The following is a 15,838-nucleotide window of genomic DNA, read 5'->3' on the forward strand; positions in this document are numbered from 1 at the left end:
GTGTTTCATGGTAGTTTTGATTTGCATTTCTCTAATGACCAGGGATGTTGAGCATTTTTTCATGTGCTTGTTGGCCATCCCTGGAGAAATGTCTATTCAGGTCTTTTGCCCATTTTTCAATTGGGTTGTTAGCTTTTTTTGCTGTTGAATTGTATAAGTTGCTTGTATATCCCAGAGATTAAGCCCTTGTCTGTTTCATCATTTGAAATTATTTTCTCCCATTCTGTAAGTTGTCTTTTTGTTTTCTTTTTGGTTTCCTTTGCTGTGCAAAAGCTTTTCAGTTTGATTAGGTCCCATTGGTTTATTTTGGCTCTTATTTCTGTTGCCTTGGGAGAATGACCTGAGAAAATATTCATGAGGGTGATGTCAGAGAATGTTTTGCCTATGTTCTCTTCCAGGAGTTTGATGGTGTCTTGTCTTATATTTAAGTCTTTCAGCCATTTTGAGTTTATTTTTGTGCATGGTGTGAGAGTGTGTTCTAGTTTCATTGCTTTGCATGCAGCTGTCCAGGTTTCTCAGCAGTTCTGGCTGAATAGACTTTCTTTTTCCCATTTTATGCTCTTGCCTCCTTTGTCAAAGATTACTTGACAGTAGGTTTCAGGGTTTATTTCCGGATTCTCTATTCTGTTCTATTGGTCGGTCTGTCTGTTTGATACCAGTGCCACACTGTTTTGATTACTGTGGCTTTGTAGTATTGCTTGAAGTCTGGAAGAGTTATGCCTCCGGCTTAGTTTTTGTTTCTCAGGATTGCTTTGGCAATTCTGGGTCTTTTGTGGTTCCACATAAATTTTTGGATTGTTTGTTCTAGTTCTGTGAAAAATGTCATGGGTCATTTGATAGGGATTGCATTGAATCTGTAGATTGCTTTGGGTAGTGTGTTGGCCAGCTTTTTAGTTAAACATATGGTCTCACTATACTTCTGCAGTCACAGGGCCCACATAGAAATTAACTGAGGTCACTAAGTAGTTGGGAGGTACAAGGATTTAATCAGAAGTCTCTCCCTACCCTCGACCAAAGCCATGATGTGGACTGCCATTTTAAATCCCAGAATATTATTACTTGGAGCTTTAGTTTATTATACTTTAAGCTTTGTTAAATTCCATAATTATACCTCTGGAACATGCAGACATTATATTACTTGTTAATCATATTTATCTTTTGTTTTTCTTATTTGTAGTTTGCCGCTCAAGAAGAAAAGAGGCAGAAAAATGAGAGAATGGCTCAGCATCAAAAACATGAAAATCAAATGCGGGATCTTCAGTTGCAGTGTGAAGCTAATGTCCGTGAACTGCATCAACTGCAGGTTAGATCCAAAAGCGGGAACACAAAGCTGGTCGTAGATGCACAGCACAGATGACCGGTTTTGAGGAAGTAATAGCTACGCAAAGTAAGCTGCAGCTTGCTTGTGAAGGCGGGGCGATTTAAAGGTCTTCTTTCTTCTGCAGACCCAAATGAAGATCAGTTGTTGAGATTTTATATAACTGTGATTAATGTAAACATGAAGCTAATTTATAATCCAAGAAGTGGAATTTTTCAAAAGTACTATTGGGAATTTTTAGTGTATTTTGCAGAGAAGATGAACAGAGTTTTTTTAAATGATGAAGGCAGTTTTGTTAGATTCTAAATTTAAAATTTCTTTTTATCTAGGGAGAAATAATTCATTTTCTTCAAAGTTTTTGGAAAAAGGGATAATTTCTCCTAAGGAATTTAAACATTACTTCAGAGAGGACTGTTTTTGAACCTTACCTAAGTATGCAGCCCGTCTTATAGACAGATAGATAGACAGTCTAAACTGTTTACAATTTCAGAGTAGTGTCTACATTGTGGATATTCTATGTATTTGCCTAATTTACTAGAGCAGAATGGCTTCTTGGGGTAAAATTCTTGAAAGGTGCCCTCTCTAAGTAAGGTGTGTCAGTTGTGTAAGTAAACCTTCTTAGAAAGGGAAATCAGGCTCAAACTAGTTCTTTCTATTCAAGATCTTTTCATGTGGTAAATAACAGATCTAGCCTCTAAACTTGCAAAAATAAAACAGTGACTCATTTCATAATTCTTGGCCCTTGGTTTTTAGAGGAGAATTTCAACCTCAGCCTGATGTTTGATGAGTACTTTATTATTTTGAAAGATAATTGTGTTTGTGAAAAATTGACAACTTGATCTGAAATGTTTTTAATCCTAACTTAATTTTCAGAATGAAAAATGCCATCTATTGGTTGAACATGAGACTCAGAAACTGAAGGAGTTAGATGAGGAACACATCCAAGAATTAAAAGAATGGAGAGAGAAATTGAGACCTAGGAAAAAGGTAATTTTAAAAACTTTAATTAAGATATGCTCGTGAAGTTCCCATCATGGCTCAATAGTTAATGAACCTGACTATTATCCATGAGGATGCAGGTACCATCCCTGGCCTTGCTTAGTGGGCTGAGGATCTCACGTTTGCCGTGAGCTGTGGTACAGGTCACACACGTGGCTCGAACCCTGCGTTGCTGTGGCTGTTCTGTAGGCTGGCAGCTGCAGCTCTGATTAGACCCCTAGCCTGGGAGCCTCCATGTGCTGGGGATATGACCCTAATAAAAAATAAATAAAATATGCTTACATTCCTCTGTCCCTCCCACTTCCTAGCTGTTGGCTCGTTACCTAATATTTGTCAGGGATAGTGTCTGGGACAGAGTTGCACAGATGAAGAGTCAAAGTCCCTGTCCCCCCAGGGCTCAGAAAGTAGTAACAAGCAGTGGTCAATCAGTAGGAGCATTTCTCTGAAGGAGGTTAGTACAGGATACAGAGCACAGTAGCACAGGGTACGAGCAGAGGAGGAGGAGTGTTTGACTCTGCCCAGGGAAGTCTGGAAGCCTCAGAGAGGAGATGCCTTGTAAGCCAAGTGAGGCTTGAAGGATGAGTAAGAGCTTGCTAGGCAGACAGACAGATTGGAGTGGGATGGGGCACTAAGTACAGAAAAGAGCATGAGTGAAAATCATGTGTGCAGGAATCGTAGGTGGCTCCTTATCATTGTAGCATTAGGGGGACTGTGTGTCTGTGTGTAGGCTTTAGGGAGGGAGACAAGGCAGGGATGACATCTTAGTCTGGATGGATCGACTGGAGCCCGATGACGGGGCCCTTCTGTGCTTGTGAACTGACAAACTAGTGAAGTAGGAAAGGCGTCCTTCCCTGCAGCCAGCCAGCGAGCCAGCTGTCTTTCTTTATGTGCTTGGCTTGCTGGTCTAATTGGTCAGCCATTTTAGCTCTGTCTTCGCTATTACTGTGTGATTCTCTCTCTGCTAACTCTCACTTAAACCTTTATTTTCTCCTGGCTTCCTGCCTGTTGTTCATGTCAGCGTTCCTTTCTTCCAATAATCCAATCAATCAATGACATATGTATTTAACACCTACCTAATGTGCTGCAGCTTCCTAGAGAAAATGAACCCACCAAGTCAGCTCATAGTGTGGCTTTTTGAGTTGAATTTGATTTATTGTTAAATTTTTGAACAGGTAGTACATCCATGTGTTTCTGAATGCAGAGGTACACAGAGAGGTTACAGTGAGAATCCCTTCTCCAGCTCCTCTTTTCATTCTTCCCAGTCTAGCTTCCAGCTCACACTCCTCCCGGTTTAATTGGTTGACAGTAGTCCCAGTCCTGTAGCATTATCTACCTGTTCTTGTTAAAAACCTTCTTTCTTAAAATCCCCTTCTTGCCTGACTTTCGTGACACACTCTGTCCTTTCTCCGTGCTCTTTCTCACCTTTCCTTTGTCTTCCAGTCACCTGAAATATAGCCGCGCTTTGCACCCTCACCCCTGCTCTTGATCTGGATGGTCATGTAGCCAGTCAGGACTTCCTCTGTTGTATATTTAAGGACAATTCCAGAGCTCGTATAGAACACACTTATTTTTTTTTTTTTGGCCACATCCGCAGCCTGTGGAAGTTCCTGGGCCAGGGATCAAACCCAAGCCACAGCAACAACTGGAGCTGTTGCAGTGACAGTGCTGGATCCTTAACCCACTGTACCACAAGGGAACTCCTAGAACACAGATTCTAAAGTCATATAGGTCTGGGTTCAGATCTTAGTACTGACACTGATACGATTTTGTCACAACACTTCTGAGCCCAGTTTTCTTCATTTAAAATGAGGATGGAGTTCCCGTCCTAGTACAGTGGTTAACGAATCCGACTAGGAACCATGAGGTTGCGAGTTTGGTCCCTGGCCTTGCTCAGTGGGTTAAGGATCTGGCTTTGCCGTAGGCTGTGGTGTAGGTTGCAGACACGGCTCGGATCCATGTTGCTGTGACTGTGGCATAGGTCAGCAGCTACAGGTCCGATTAGACCCTGGCCTGGGAACCTCCATATACCGTGGGAGCAGCCCTAGAAAAGGCAAAAAAAAAAAAGGTAAAATGAGGATGTTACTCCCACCCCAACAGGAGTTGTTGAGACAGTTAACGGGGTGACGTGTGCGTTGTACTTGTCCCAGTACTTGAGATGTGGTCAGAGTCCAGTGAATGTTGTTATTGCTACTAGTATTCAGTGTTCTTATGATCACTTTTTGCTCTAAACTCCCATTTTCCGTCAGGCTATTCCATACTTCATTTTATCCATTCACTTCCATTGTCATCTCATCAAAAATTTCTTTTTTTTTTTTTTTGGTCTTTTTGCTATTTCCCTGGGCCGCTTCCGCGGCATGTGGAGGTTCCCAGGCTAGGGGTCCAATCGGAGCTGTAGCCACCGGCCTACGCCAGAGCCACAGCAACGCAGGATCCGAGCCGCATCTGCAACCTCCACCACAGCTCACGGCAACGCCGGATCGTTCACCCACTGAGCAAGGGCAGGGACCGAACCCGCAACCTCATGGCTCCTAGTCGGATTCGTTAACCACTGCGCCACGACGGGAACTCCCAAAAGTTTCTTTTTTGATGACTGTATATAAAATAACTTCAGTGCCCACCTCAAACAGTCTCTACCTCTCACCTTTCTTTGTTTTCTTCGTAATATTCATCACCGCCAGACACATTTCTTGTTTGTCTTCTTCCACCAGAATGTAAGCTTCTTGAAAACAGGGGCGTTACTCCTTTGTTCCCTAATACACACCCAGCTTCTGGAACAGCTCTCGCACATATGATGATCAGCACACCCGGGGAATATTGTTGAATGTCGGCTAACGATTCTAAACTCAGTGGAGATAAAAGTAAACTGAATATCTTTTTTCACTTCATCTCCATCTCACCTTTTCCCCTCTCTCCAGTCCTACCACCATCAGATGTTCTTCCCAATGTTCCTGTACCCTTAGTTGACTTCTAGGCTAGAAACCTGAATCATCTTTCATCTCTATCACACCCCACATTCAATGAGATGACAAATAATTTTGGCTCTCTTTTCATAATATTTCTGTTTCCTATTACTGTCTTCCTGCTATTTGCTTAAAATTGTTCAGTAATGGGAATTCTCTGGTGGCTTTGTGGTTAAGGATTCTGCGTTGTCACTGCTGTGGCGCAGGTTTGATCCTTGGCCTGGGAACTTCCACATGGTACAGGCACAGCCAAAAAAAAAAAAAAGTCCAGTAATGTCCTGATGATCCTCTGGTCTCCAGTTCCCTTTCCTTTCCTCCTCCTTGCCTGCCGTCACCAGTGTTTATCCTCAAGAGCATCTCTGATACTGTCGTAGTGGTTCCATATAGAAGAGAATATCATTGCCTCACTTTGACTTTGAAGCCTCCCTAGTGCTACACTTTGGCCACATCTGCCCTTCTAGCTTCATTTCGGACCAGCCACTTTGTTCCCAGTTCATGTTCAGTACTGGCTGAGATCACCATCCCTGGCACAACTCCAGTGTCCTGCCTCTGCATGCTTTTAGCTCACTCTGTCTGGCATATCTTCCCCATGCTGTCTGTCAGATTCTTATCTTTCATTTGAAACTAAGCTTATGGTTTTCTTCTTTTGAGAAACCTTCCTGTATCCTTCCATCTTTTCCTGTACTTTGTATTTCTATAGCAATACTTTTCCCTGAGTCACTTGTCCACAAAGTCCCTGATACCTTAGGTATTTACCAAGCACTTAATTATATTTGTTCCATATTTTGGGACTGTAAAGATAAATCTGGTTTAGGTCTTACCTTCAAACAGTTTATAGTTCACTGTGGAAGAAAAGACATCCACATCCATAATCAAAGTAAAAAATAGAAAACGGTAAGTTCCATGTGCGGGAGACAGATAATAGTTGATAATAGGTGCCATCTGTTGAGTGTCTAGTATGTATTAAGTACATTATTATCATATTTAATCCTTATAGAGCAACTCAGTGAAGTAGATGGTGTCATCGCTATTTTAAAGCAGAAGAATGAAATGATTCTGTAACATAGAGAAGATGAGTAATTGACCCAAGTTATCCGTTCATGTGGCTGAGCCAAGACTTAAACCTAGGGCTGCACAGCCTGTGGGCCTATCTTCTTCCTTAGGCTCACATACAGAGAAAGTCTTGGGGGCAGATAATTTTATCTTGGCTGTCAGAATAAATTCTGTTTGTAATACTAGCACATAATTTCTTTTTCCCTTCCTTTTTAAGACACTGGAAGAAGAGTTTGCTAGGAAACTGCAGGAACAGGAAGTGTTCTTTAAAATGACCGGGGAGTCTGAATGCCTTAACCCATCAACACAGAGCCGGATTTCCAAATTCTATCCTGTTCCTAGCTTGCATTCCACTGGATCATAACAATGGGAAGCATTCTGTGGTTGGGTTTGACTTTTTAAATGTCATTCTGTTCTCTTCATCTTCTGCCACAGTCTGTATCAGAGAGCTCACGAAGACAATCACCTGCCTCACCTGCTAGGTGTTTATTTCTGTTTGTTTTGTTTGTTTAGCAAAGATGAAGGGAAAGAAACTAAGATAGATGCTGGGCCATGCCGGCAAAGTAGCATCTTGCAGTAATTCCCTAAGGTGATTTGTATATAATCTTAAAAATTACGTTGTTTGGACACTGTTACCTGAAAAACTGGTAGAGATATAATGTTTAAAGTTATTTTTAAAAAAACTGTTACATCACTTAAGTATTGGTAAATATCTTTTTACCTGACTTCTTCTCAGTGATGCCTAAAGTCTGTAATTGAAACTCTGATGTAGAGAGTTGGAATAATTTTCTTTTGGTGAATCAGCTGTCATGAAAAAGCTATGAGTTGATCAAAATATGCTTTTGATTCAGTAAATAAATTTATTATCTTTAAATATTGGAACAAACTCTTTTAGAAGAGAAAAATTACTTCAATAATTTGCCTAAAATAATAAGGCTTGCGCTAATGAAGGGTGCTAGTTTTATTAAAATAGTGCCTAAAACACTAAATTTCAATTGAGTCTAAAATAACATGTTCTTTTTTGATTCAACAGGGACAAAACACTCTTAGCATTAAGCATTGTTTTTTAAACCTTGCTACTATTATCGTTTGATAGAAATTTTCATCCTAAAGTACATGTTGTACAAATTTGGAAAGATTGAAGAAAAAGAAGTTAGCTTTTAACTATCCAAATTGGAAATGCAAAACTCACCACATTAAAAGAAATGTAGGAGTTCCTGTTGTGGTTCAGCAAGTTAAGAACCCAACTAGTATCCATCCATGAGGATGTGGGTTCAATCTCTGGTTTCGCTCAATGGGTTAAGGATCAGATATTGCCGCAAGCGGCGGCGTGGATCGCATATGCGTCTCGGATCTGGTGTTGCTGTGGCTGTGGTGTAGGCTGGCGGCTGCAGCTCCAATTCCACCCCTAGCCTGAGAACTTCCATATGCTGCAGGTGAGGCCCTAAAAAGACAAAAAAGAAAGAAAGAAAGAAATATAGTTTTAGCTATCTCAGATTATCTCCTAAAATAATGCATGAACTGGTTAAATGACTTCTCCCATCTTAACAAATTCTGTTTAAAATTCTCAGAGACTGGTAGGCTCTGAGTAATATTTATGAATATATTTTTTCTGAAATTTAAAAGAGGCATTTGCTCAGAATAGTTTTTAAGAAAGAATTTAAATAAAATATTTAGGCAAATATCAGAAAGGACTTTTTGTTTTGAAATAAAGTCATTTATATTTTGGTTTTATTTTGTTCCATGTTTAAATGATTTACTTTGAGTGGGAAAAGGCTGAAATCTTATCATGTGATTGCTGGTATGTGTAATTATTAATGAAATGTTCACTCTCAGTCCCTCTCGAGGGTTAGAATTTCAATCACGTGTCAGGTCAAACAGTATTATAAACCATATTTTGGGGTGTGAGACAGTATGTTTTCAGATGAAGCTTGCTGCCTGCCATTTGTGGCCTGTTCTCTTATGAGTACTAGGTACCAAATTTTAGAAGTTTCAGTTTTAAGTTATATTACACTTGAGGCTGGTGAAAAATTCAAATAAACTTTGTGGGAACACTGATTCATGTTAAGAAAAATGTAAATATCTGTAGCACTTTCTTGCAGTTAATTTGAAAACTTTGCTGAACCTTATTTTGTCAGTGGTTTTTTTTGATTTAAAAAAGCATGTGATTTTAATTTTATAATTGTTTTGACAAGCATAATTTACTTGGACAACTTTGTAGGTAGCCTTAACTTCTGGCCAAGTTTGTTTTTTAATATAAATATGTATACATATATATTATGTATGGTTGTAAATTCAAATATACTTATCACATGAATGTGTTACTGTATACAGAACTCAATGCTTTATTCTCAAATGCTGGGTTGAAAAATGTTTTGAAAGCCTTTAAAATATATATCTTTATAATGTTTAGGATGATGATGGGAATTGTTTATATTATGATAGAAATGACAGTATAGTGTCACCCAGTATATTTAATGCTTCATTTGAAGAGGGAGAGAGGGGGACGGTTCTCATACCAGTTTCTCCTTTGAAATTTTCAGTTTATTGGCTTTTTAAAAATTAGTACTTCAGGCAGTGGACTTTTTTCCCATTTCGTTTAAATGATATTATCCTATGTGCTGAATAGTTTTGGCACATAATTAATTTGGTCTGAGTATTTGGTTCTTTTTATTCCTTTCCACTTGACATTCAGAGTATTGAATAAAGGAAAGAGGCTCAGAGTAGAACGGTTGACACTCTGGTAAGTTCATTAGCAGCTCTTGCATCTCCCTTAAAATGGCCCTTTGGATCCAGTGTTCACACCTGAGTTCTCTTTCGAATACGACCAGACCATATTCCTGTGGGTGCAGGACTACAGAATGATTCGTGTGTAGAGGTAAAACCTTCATTTTACTACTTAAAGTCTCATAAATCTTTTCAAGAAGTGTTTTGTTGTAGACCACGCTGTTTGTACCCAGCCCTGCCCACTTCTTGCTAGGCCCTGTATTCGCAGACAGCGGAGTGGTCTTTCTCTCTTGCATGAGGTGTGGGTGGGGAGCTGGGGAGGGCACAGATGCAGAAGTTAGAGTACAGTCAAGTCCATCCCTGATTTGGTGGTTTTGTCGCCGTGGCAGAACGTGCTTTGAAATACATAAACGAAATTCTCCGTGTGTGCACCTGCTCACTCAGCTTCCCCTCCTCTCCCCGCGCACGGTGACACGCCAGGCTGCCACACTTCTGCAGGTCCGGCTCACAGAGCTCCTCGCACCAGGTTGCCTTTCCTAGTCCTGTCAGTCTGTGGTTGGGGGTGAATTGCTGAATTAGCTGCTATCCTCTATGGAGTTACAGTTAAGATTCTTCTTTACCTTTTCTATGGGGCAGCTATAGGCTGGGTAAGGAGAAATTTGGAGTGCTTAATGTTGCTGAAATGTTAGAACTTCCTTGTGACAGGATACAGCAAATTGTAATTAAATATAAACCAGAACCAGAGCTACCTCTAAGTAGTGTTTCCTCAAGCACAAAGCTCTCAGGCATATGAGACCTCTGGTAATGGAGGGTCTCTGATTTCTTGAGCATCAGCGAGTTTCAGAAGTTGACTGTCTTTTGTACTCTTCTAGTTCCCTTGTAACTACATACTCTCCCCCATTCCACACTGTGCTTAAATAACAAAGACTCTTCTGAGAAGCCAAATTCTGTCAAATGATTAGCTAGAGATACTGCTGATTAAAAGAAAATGTAGAACTGAGGTGGAGGAGGAGAGCTCTTTAGTTCCAGTTCTAATAGGCTTCTGCTTGAAGAAATCAGTTCTTCTCCGGGAAATGATCTTTTCTAGGAAATGGGATATTTTAAATGCTTTTCTTAAGTTGAAGGCACAACAGTTAATGCCACTATTGTTGCTATCCTGTGGCTGACATGGTTTTGATATAGCTTTAAAACTTCTGCTACTAAGCTTGGGGTAGAACGTTATACCAGTTGCAAATGTTGGCTGTAGCTTTTTGTGTTCCTTCTCTGATTTGCAGTGGAATAACCTCACAAGCTAAATTTTCAGAATCTTGTTTCCGAAAATGCCTCTTGTCTATTTGGGAGCACGTGTCTTTTCAATCATGGAATTGACAAGTGAAAAAATAAAGTTATTTCTTAATCTACTTTGGGAAGCAGTCTTTTATTGAGAATCTTTAAAACTAGTTTGTCCTACGTGAGAACATTCTGTAGCTTTTTTTTTTTTTTAATCCCGATTATATTTTAAAACCTGCAGTCCTCCAGATCTTCCGACCCCTCAGACTTCTTAGTGTTCCAGACCATCTCTAGTCACCACACGAGTGTCCTTTTTACTTGGAGTCTTTTGTCGAGCAAGCCCCTCCTTCGGGTGGTGCTTAAAATAGTTCTGTCAACATATGTATATATACATTTTTTATGTCCTTTTTTCCCTTGGGATGGATTATTTTTCTCACCAAAATTTTCATGAATCGTATGACTTCACTTCTGCTAAAAATAACTTCTTTTTACCATTAATACATAGGTTCATGCAAGAATCAGTAAGCATTAGGTAGCATCATTTGGCAAGTGGTCAGCTTGGCTAGAGGCACAGCGTGTCATTTTCTAATCCTGGAGCGTTGCATACTATGGAGCACATGCTTGACTTTTTTTTTTTTTTGATGAAACAGAGAGACTCAGATCTACTGCCATCCAGCTGAGGACATAGCTCATATCTGGGTTCTGTCCAGAGATGCTAGCAAGTTTGGGCTTTTACTCTGTTTCCCTTTGGAGCATAGGAGTCTATAAAGACTTGGATAGCTTGGAAAGGTAAATCTCGTAACTAGGGAAAAACTCATGTCTCGTGAATCAAGTATCATTAAAGGGGATATAATACCAGAGCTTCTAAAGCTACTATTACAAAAACAAATTGATTCAGCATTTAGGTAAAACTAAAATATGAAAAAGGCATGATGCAGTCATTCATTATACATAGTAAGTTTTCATGAGCCAGTAAAACGTTGCTTGAAATTCAGCAAGGCCTGTGCACTCATTTTTCCCACACTGATCACAGCGGTTGCTCTCAGGATGTGATAAAGGACGCACAGGACCACACAGGGTGTTCAGTGTATCTGTGGCTGGTGGCTGTTGCTGCAGTTGTTTGACACAGTGGAATTAAATGGTGATTTTTCTTCCCCTGGATAACATGTGATACACTCAGGAGAGACATGGAATATAATTCCATCTTTCAGACGAGCAGAGGTGTGGAAGTCGACTGAATTGACTCCATTTTTAGTTATCCAGCAGTGAGAGTCACAGCTTGTAACAAATTCACAGGTTGGCCCAGTATAGCCTCTTCTGACTTTGAGTGATTTTACTGTGCATTTCTGTGGAGCATTTGATATTTGTGCATTTTTCCTTTGTGTGTGTGTGTGTGTGTGTGTGTGTGTGTGTGTTTTGCCATTTCTTGGGCCGCTCCCGCGGCATATGGAAGTTCCCAGGCTAGGGGTCTAATTAGAGCTGTAGCCGCCGGCCTACACCAGAGCCATAGCAACGCAGGATCCGAGCTATGTCTGTGACCCACACCACAGCTCACGGCAACACCGGATCCTTAACCCACTGAGCAAAGCCAGGGATCTAACCCGCAACCTCATGGTTCCTAGTCGGATTCGTTAACCACTGCGCCACGACGGGAACTCCCTGTGCGTTTTTCCTTAATGGAAGTTTTGCTATTCCATGTATTATTACTTGCCTTGCAAGCATAGTTCCTTTGCCCCAGGATAAATCACTACATTAATTGCACATAATCTTGTTGCTCATCTGTTGCCTATGTGTTTTCCAAGTAGTTTATGCTTTGGGAAAACCTTAAATGCTTTGTTATATGCCCAAATTGACTTAGTAGTTGCAGATTAAGGTCTGCCTTTAATGATCTCAGTGATTAAAACAAAAGGCCAGAATCTCCCAAAGTTCAAGCAACTCTATGTTTGTAATAGTGTTAGAATCAAACCCAGCTGACCCAAAATATTTTTTCTTTTCAGCTTTCTTTCTTCTTCTTTTTTTTTTTTTGTTAGATAGATCACGTTAAACAATGTTAAAAAAGAAACCCTTTAATTGGAAATTTTGCAATTGAAATGACTCTTAATCTAATAGACCACATGAATGTTCATAGACATTGAAAAGTGCTTAAAACCCAACTGCACCCAGTCCCCCAGGCATTTCCCAAGTGCAGAGCAGGGGTGCCAGCTTCCCGCCAGGCGGTCCCCTCACCCTCCTCTCCCCTTCTTTCCTCCTGCCCACCGCCCTTCCGTTCCTATGAGCTGCAGCCTAGTTCACCGTAACATACTATCAACTCTAGTGTGGCCCTATGCAGACAGGTCAGAGCTGCAATCAAACAAACTTCCTAAGCAAGTGGGAATGTGAGATACAGTGAGAGATAACTAGGAAAAACCCTGTCACCACCCTTAGAGGAAGTGGATTTCCTAATTTTTTCAGTTGCGAGAGTTGCTTCTTAGCTAACTCTTTTCTACGACTAGAGAATGTAGAGTGAGCAGGGAAGGAAGGAGCTGAGAGCACAGCCTTGCAGACTTAGCCGGAACAGCCTCATCGAGTGGCACCCCAACTTCCATTTACTGGGCTCACTTTTAGGCAAAGCTCCAGGACTCCTGAGCCAACGTTTATGGTAACTGGCTTCCTAGGCTGGGGCTGGAACTCAGTGTCACAGACAGACACCTGGTCAGCAGGGAAGCCAGTCTCATCCTATACCATCGCTGAGCCCACCCAGTGAAGCTGTTTCAGGCTGTGTATCTTGGACTGAATTCTACATACACATATATTGTTCCAGACTAAGATAAGGGTTCTAGTTGACTGTTTGTGGTGCTGTCTCAGTAGGACAATGAGACTCCAGCTTTTACCCTCTGGAAAGGTTTTGACGTAAGTGCCATAGGCCATTGCAAGAACTGGCCCAGGGGGCCTTTCCACTAAGGGTCGCTCATGGCTTGACGGCAATGCTTCTCCTTCTCCGTCCAGCATAGACTTGGTCACCTGGAAGTTAGAAGATGAGTAGGACGTTGAAAAAAATACCTTTTAGTCTTCGGAAACTTAAGCTTGGATAACTTAAGGCACCTGTGGCTACTGAAAAACTGGCTTGAAAGGTGACCTCTTTTGTAAGACTTATCAGTGGGTTTACATTGATTTTCATCATGAGCTTGGTTCTCCATTTCCTCCCTGCGTTGACACTCCTTCCTTTCTCCCTGGCCTTCATTTGATTGTTATGCAGATGATGTTGCTGTCAGTATCTGCCTTTAGTAACTGGGCATTTGCCTAACATTTTCCAGTTGCCAGAGTTGCTGGCTCTGGAACATGTGGCCTGTCTCCCAGCAGGCTTACCTTTGTCTCCTTTTTCTCCCTTGTGCCCTCGAGGGCCGGGTGGCCCAGGCCGACCTGGTGGTCCTGCAGGGCCTCTCTCACCTAGGAGGACACATGGGGGCATGGCTAAGTAAAGCACTGGGCGGGGCCCGGAGGTGCACATGCGAACCCAGCACAGCACTGGTAGAGGAGCTGCTTCCCTGAGAGGCGGTTGTTACATAGGATCCTGGTGGCTGTTTCCTGCCACCACTTACCTTTGGGTCCAGGGATGCCCACTTCTCCTTTCTGCCCAGGGGGTCCTGGGATGGCTCCATAAGCTGCAAAGGGGGAAAACTGGCCTTAGACTAGAGATCACCCTGGAGCTTGGGAGTTAAGTGGTTTGTTCAGATTAACACAGGCAGGTAGTAGTAGAGTTTGGACTTGTAAGAGAAAAAGTGTAGAACTCATCGGATTTTCAACATCTCAAGTGTTAATGAGGTTTTTCATGAGACTAGTTTCTAAGGAGCAGGCCCCTCATGAGTCGAGGCGGCAAGTTAAGTGTTGGGAAAGTCATCGGGGATGCCTTACTTCTGAAAAAGTCCATGAGATCCGCGGTCACGTTGCTGTAGGCAGAGAAGACCTTGCTGACTCCAGGGGGTCCCTGGGGCCCAGGCCGGCCTGGCGGGCCCTGCACCGTGTAGGCCATCCCTTGGAGCAGACCCTGACCTGCGAAACACGGGGGGGGCCAGTCACCCGACACTGTCTTCCTAGTGGGGGCACAGTGCCCTCCAACACCCAGCGCAGTTACTACAAGGGGGGCTGCGAGGGAAGGGTGCCGTGGCTTCCTTTGTCTCCTTGCTGTGGGCCTCCCTGAGCTTTTATCCCAGGCGTTTTACTGCGTAGCTGTACCGGTAAGCCGCGAGGAGGAAGGGCTATTAGCTAACAACCTTCCTTCAGCCCCACCAGAAAACCTTCGTAATCAGAAATTCTTCTGAGAAAGGATAGTTGGGAAAACAAAGTGTAAAGACCCTAGCATCTCTGTTTCCCACAGCATGACAGGTTCCAGTCCCCACTGGGCCCTTTGAACCAAGCCTGTCTTCAGTCCCAGCCTGTCTGACTCCAGAACTGCTGTCCCTCTGGATGTGGAGATGCTCACAGGGCCCCCTGCATCCCACCCCAGCCTGCAGCGCCGAGGCCGAGTGTCCGAACTTACGCTGCATGCTCTCGGACACCCGAACGGCCAGCTCGTTGTAGTCCAGACCTCCGGCATAGCCGGCCCCGAAGCCACCATTGCCACCGAACATGCCGCCTTCTGCCACTGTCCCATAGCCCCGGCCCATGCCCATGTCCAGGCCAAAGGCTCCCCCTTCGCCCAGGGAGCCCCCACTGGCTCCTCCTATGCCCATGGAAGAGCTGTAGGAGCTGCCCCGACTGAGAGAGGAGGAGCTGCTGTCCAGGCTATAGGAGCTGTCCACCGACACCAGGCGGCTGTCCCCAGGGGGACCAGGGGGGCCAGGGGGGCCGACAATGAAGCTACGCACGTCAGGACCTGTGGGGAGAAAGAGGCATCTGTGGGAGCCAGTCTTGGGGAGAGAAAGAAGGGGATGGTGGGGGTCTCTCCCAGGGTCTCCTGCCCCTGAGCGGGTCGGGAACTCACACTGAGTGGGAGAGTGCGGGCTGGGAGGAAGCTGGGCAGCTCATGTGTTTGGCCTCTGGGTCCCTGCAGGCCCCTGCTGCCCCTCTCCTCTGGAGAAGGAGAAGCACGGTCGGGAAGGGGCACCTACTTGTGAGGTAGCTGATGAGCTCACTCCGGAAGCTGTCGCTGTTTTCAGCTGCATATGTCGCCAGAGCTCCTGAGACACCCGGAGGCCCTCGAGGGCCTGGGGGACCAGGAGGGCCAGGAGGGCCTGGGATGGATGACAGCCCGGCAGCTGAGCGGGAGGCAGGAGAAAGAGAAAGATGAGGACCACAGCCAGGCCCGCTGCGTCTGGGCCTGGGCCCCTCTGGGAGGAGGTGGTGAGGGAGGCCTTCCCGAGCCTTCCTCAGCGTCCCCCTGAGTGACTGCTGACCAGCTCTCTGCTCCCACGCCCCAGCCTCATCCAACCATCCCCTCAGCCCCTCAGCCCTTCTGCCCCTGGGAGTCAGGGCTCCCAGCTGGGCACCTGGTCACACGCTGGCCCCCGAGTTCTCTCAGGACTTGGGAGCACTG

The 15,838-nt window shown here is 43.6% G+C and overlaps 2 protein-coding genes across 3 annotated transcripts in view; one reads left to right on the forward strand and one right to left on the reverse strand.

Moving 5' to 3' along the window:
• SLK (STE20 like kinase) overlaps positions 1-10,457 on the forward strand; it is a 61,907-nt gene extending 51,450 nt beyond the window's left edge. For both annotated transcript variants that reach the window (XM_047759893.1, XM_047759894.1), the window contains 3 exons: positions 1,178-1,303; positions 2,192-2,305; positions 6,548-10,457. In XM_047759893.1, coding sequence (XP_047615849.1) covers positions 1,178-1,303; positions 2,192-2,305; positions 6,548-6,694 — 387 coding nt within the window. In that variant the 3' untranslated portion in view covers positions 6,695-10,457. The remainder of the gene's footprint in view (positions 1-1,177; positions 1,304-2,191; positions 2,306-6,547) is intronic.
• Positions 10,458-12,376: 1,919 nt separating this feature from the next.
• COL17A1 (collagen type XVII alpha 1 chain) overlaps positions 12,377-15,838 on the reverse strand; it is a 48,048-nt gene continuing 44,586 nt past the window's right edge. The window contains exons 52-57 of the mRNA XM_047761357.1: positions 15,414-15,560; positions 14,843-15,178; positions 14,218-14,355; positions 13,905-13,967; positions 13,672-13,752; positions 12,377-13,326 (exon numbers count right to left, since the gene is read on the reverse strand). Of these exons, the coding sequence (XP_047617313.1) occupies positions 13,274-13,326; positions 13,672-13,752; positions 13,905-13,967; positions 14,218-14,355; positions 14,843-15,178; positions 15,414-15,560 (818 nt within the window). The 3' untranslated portion in view covers positions 12,377-13,273. The remainder of the gene's footprint in view (positions 13,327-13,671; positions 13,753-13,904; positions 13,968-14,217; positions 14,356-14,842; positions 15,179-15,413; positions 15,561-15,838) is intronic.

Source organism: Phacochoerus africanus, chromosome 15, assembly GCF_016906955.1.
Source record: "Phacochoerus africanus isolate WHEZ1 chromosome 15, ROS_Pafr_v1, whole genome shotgun sequence".
NCBI lineage: Eukaryota > Metazoa > Chordata > Mammalia > Artiodactyla > Suidae > Phacochoerus > Phacochoerus africanus.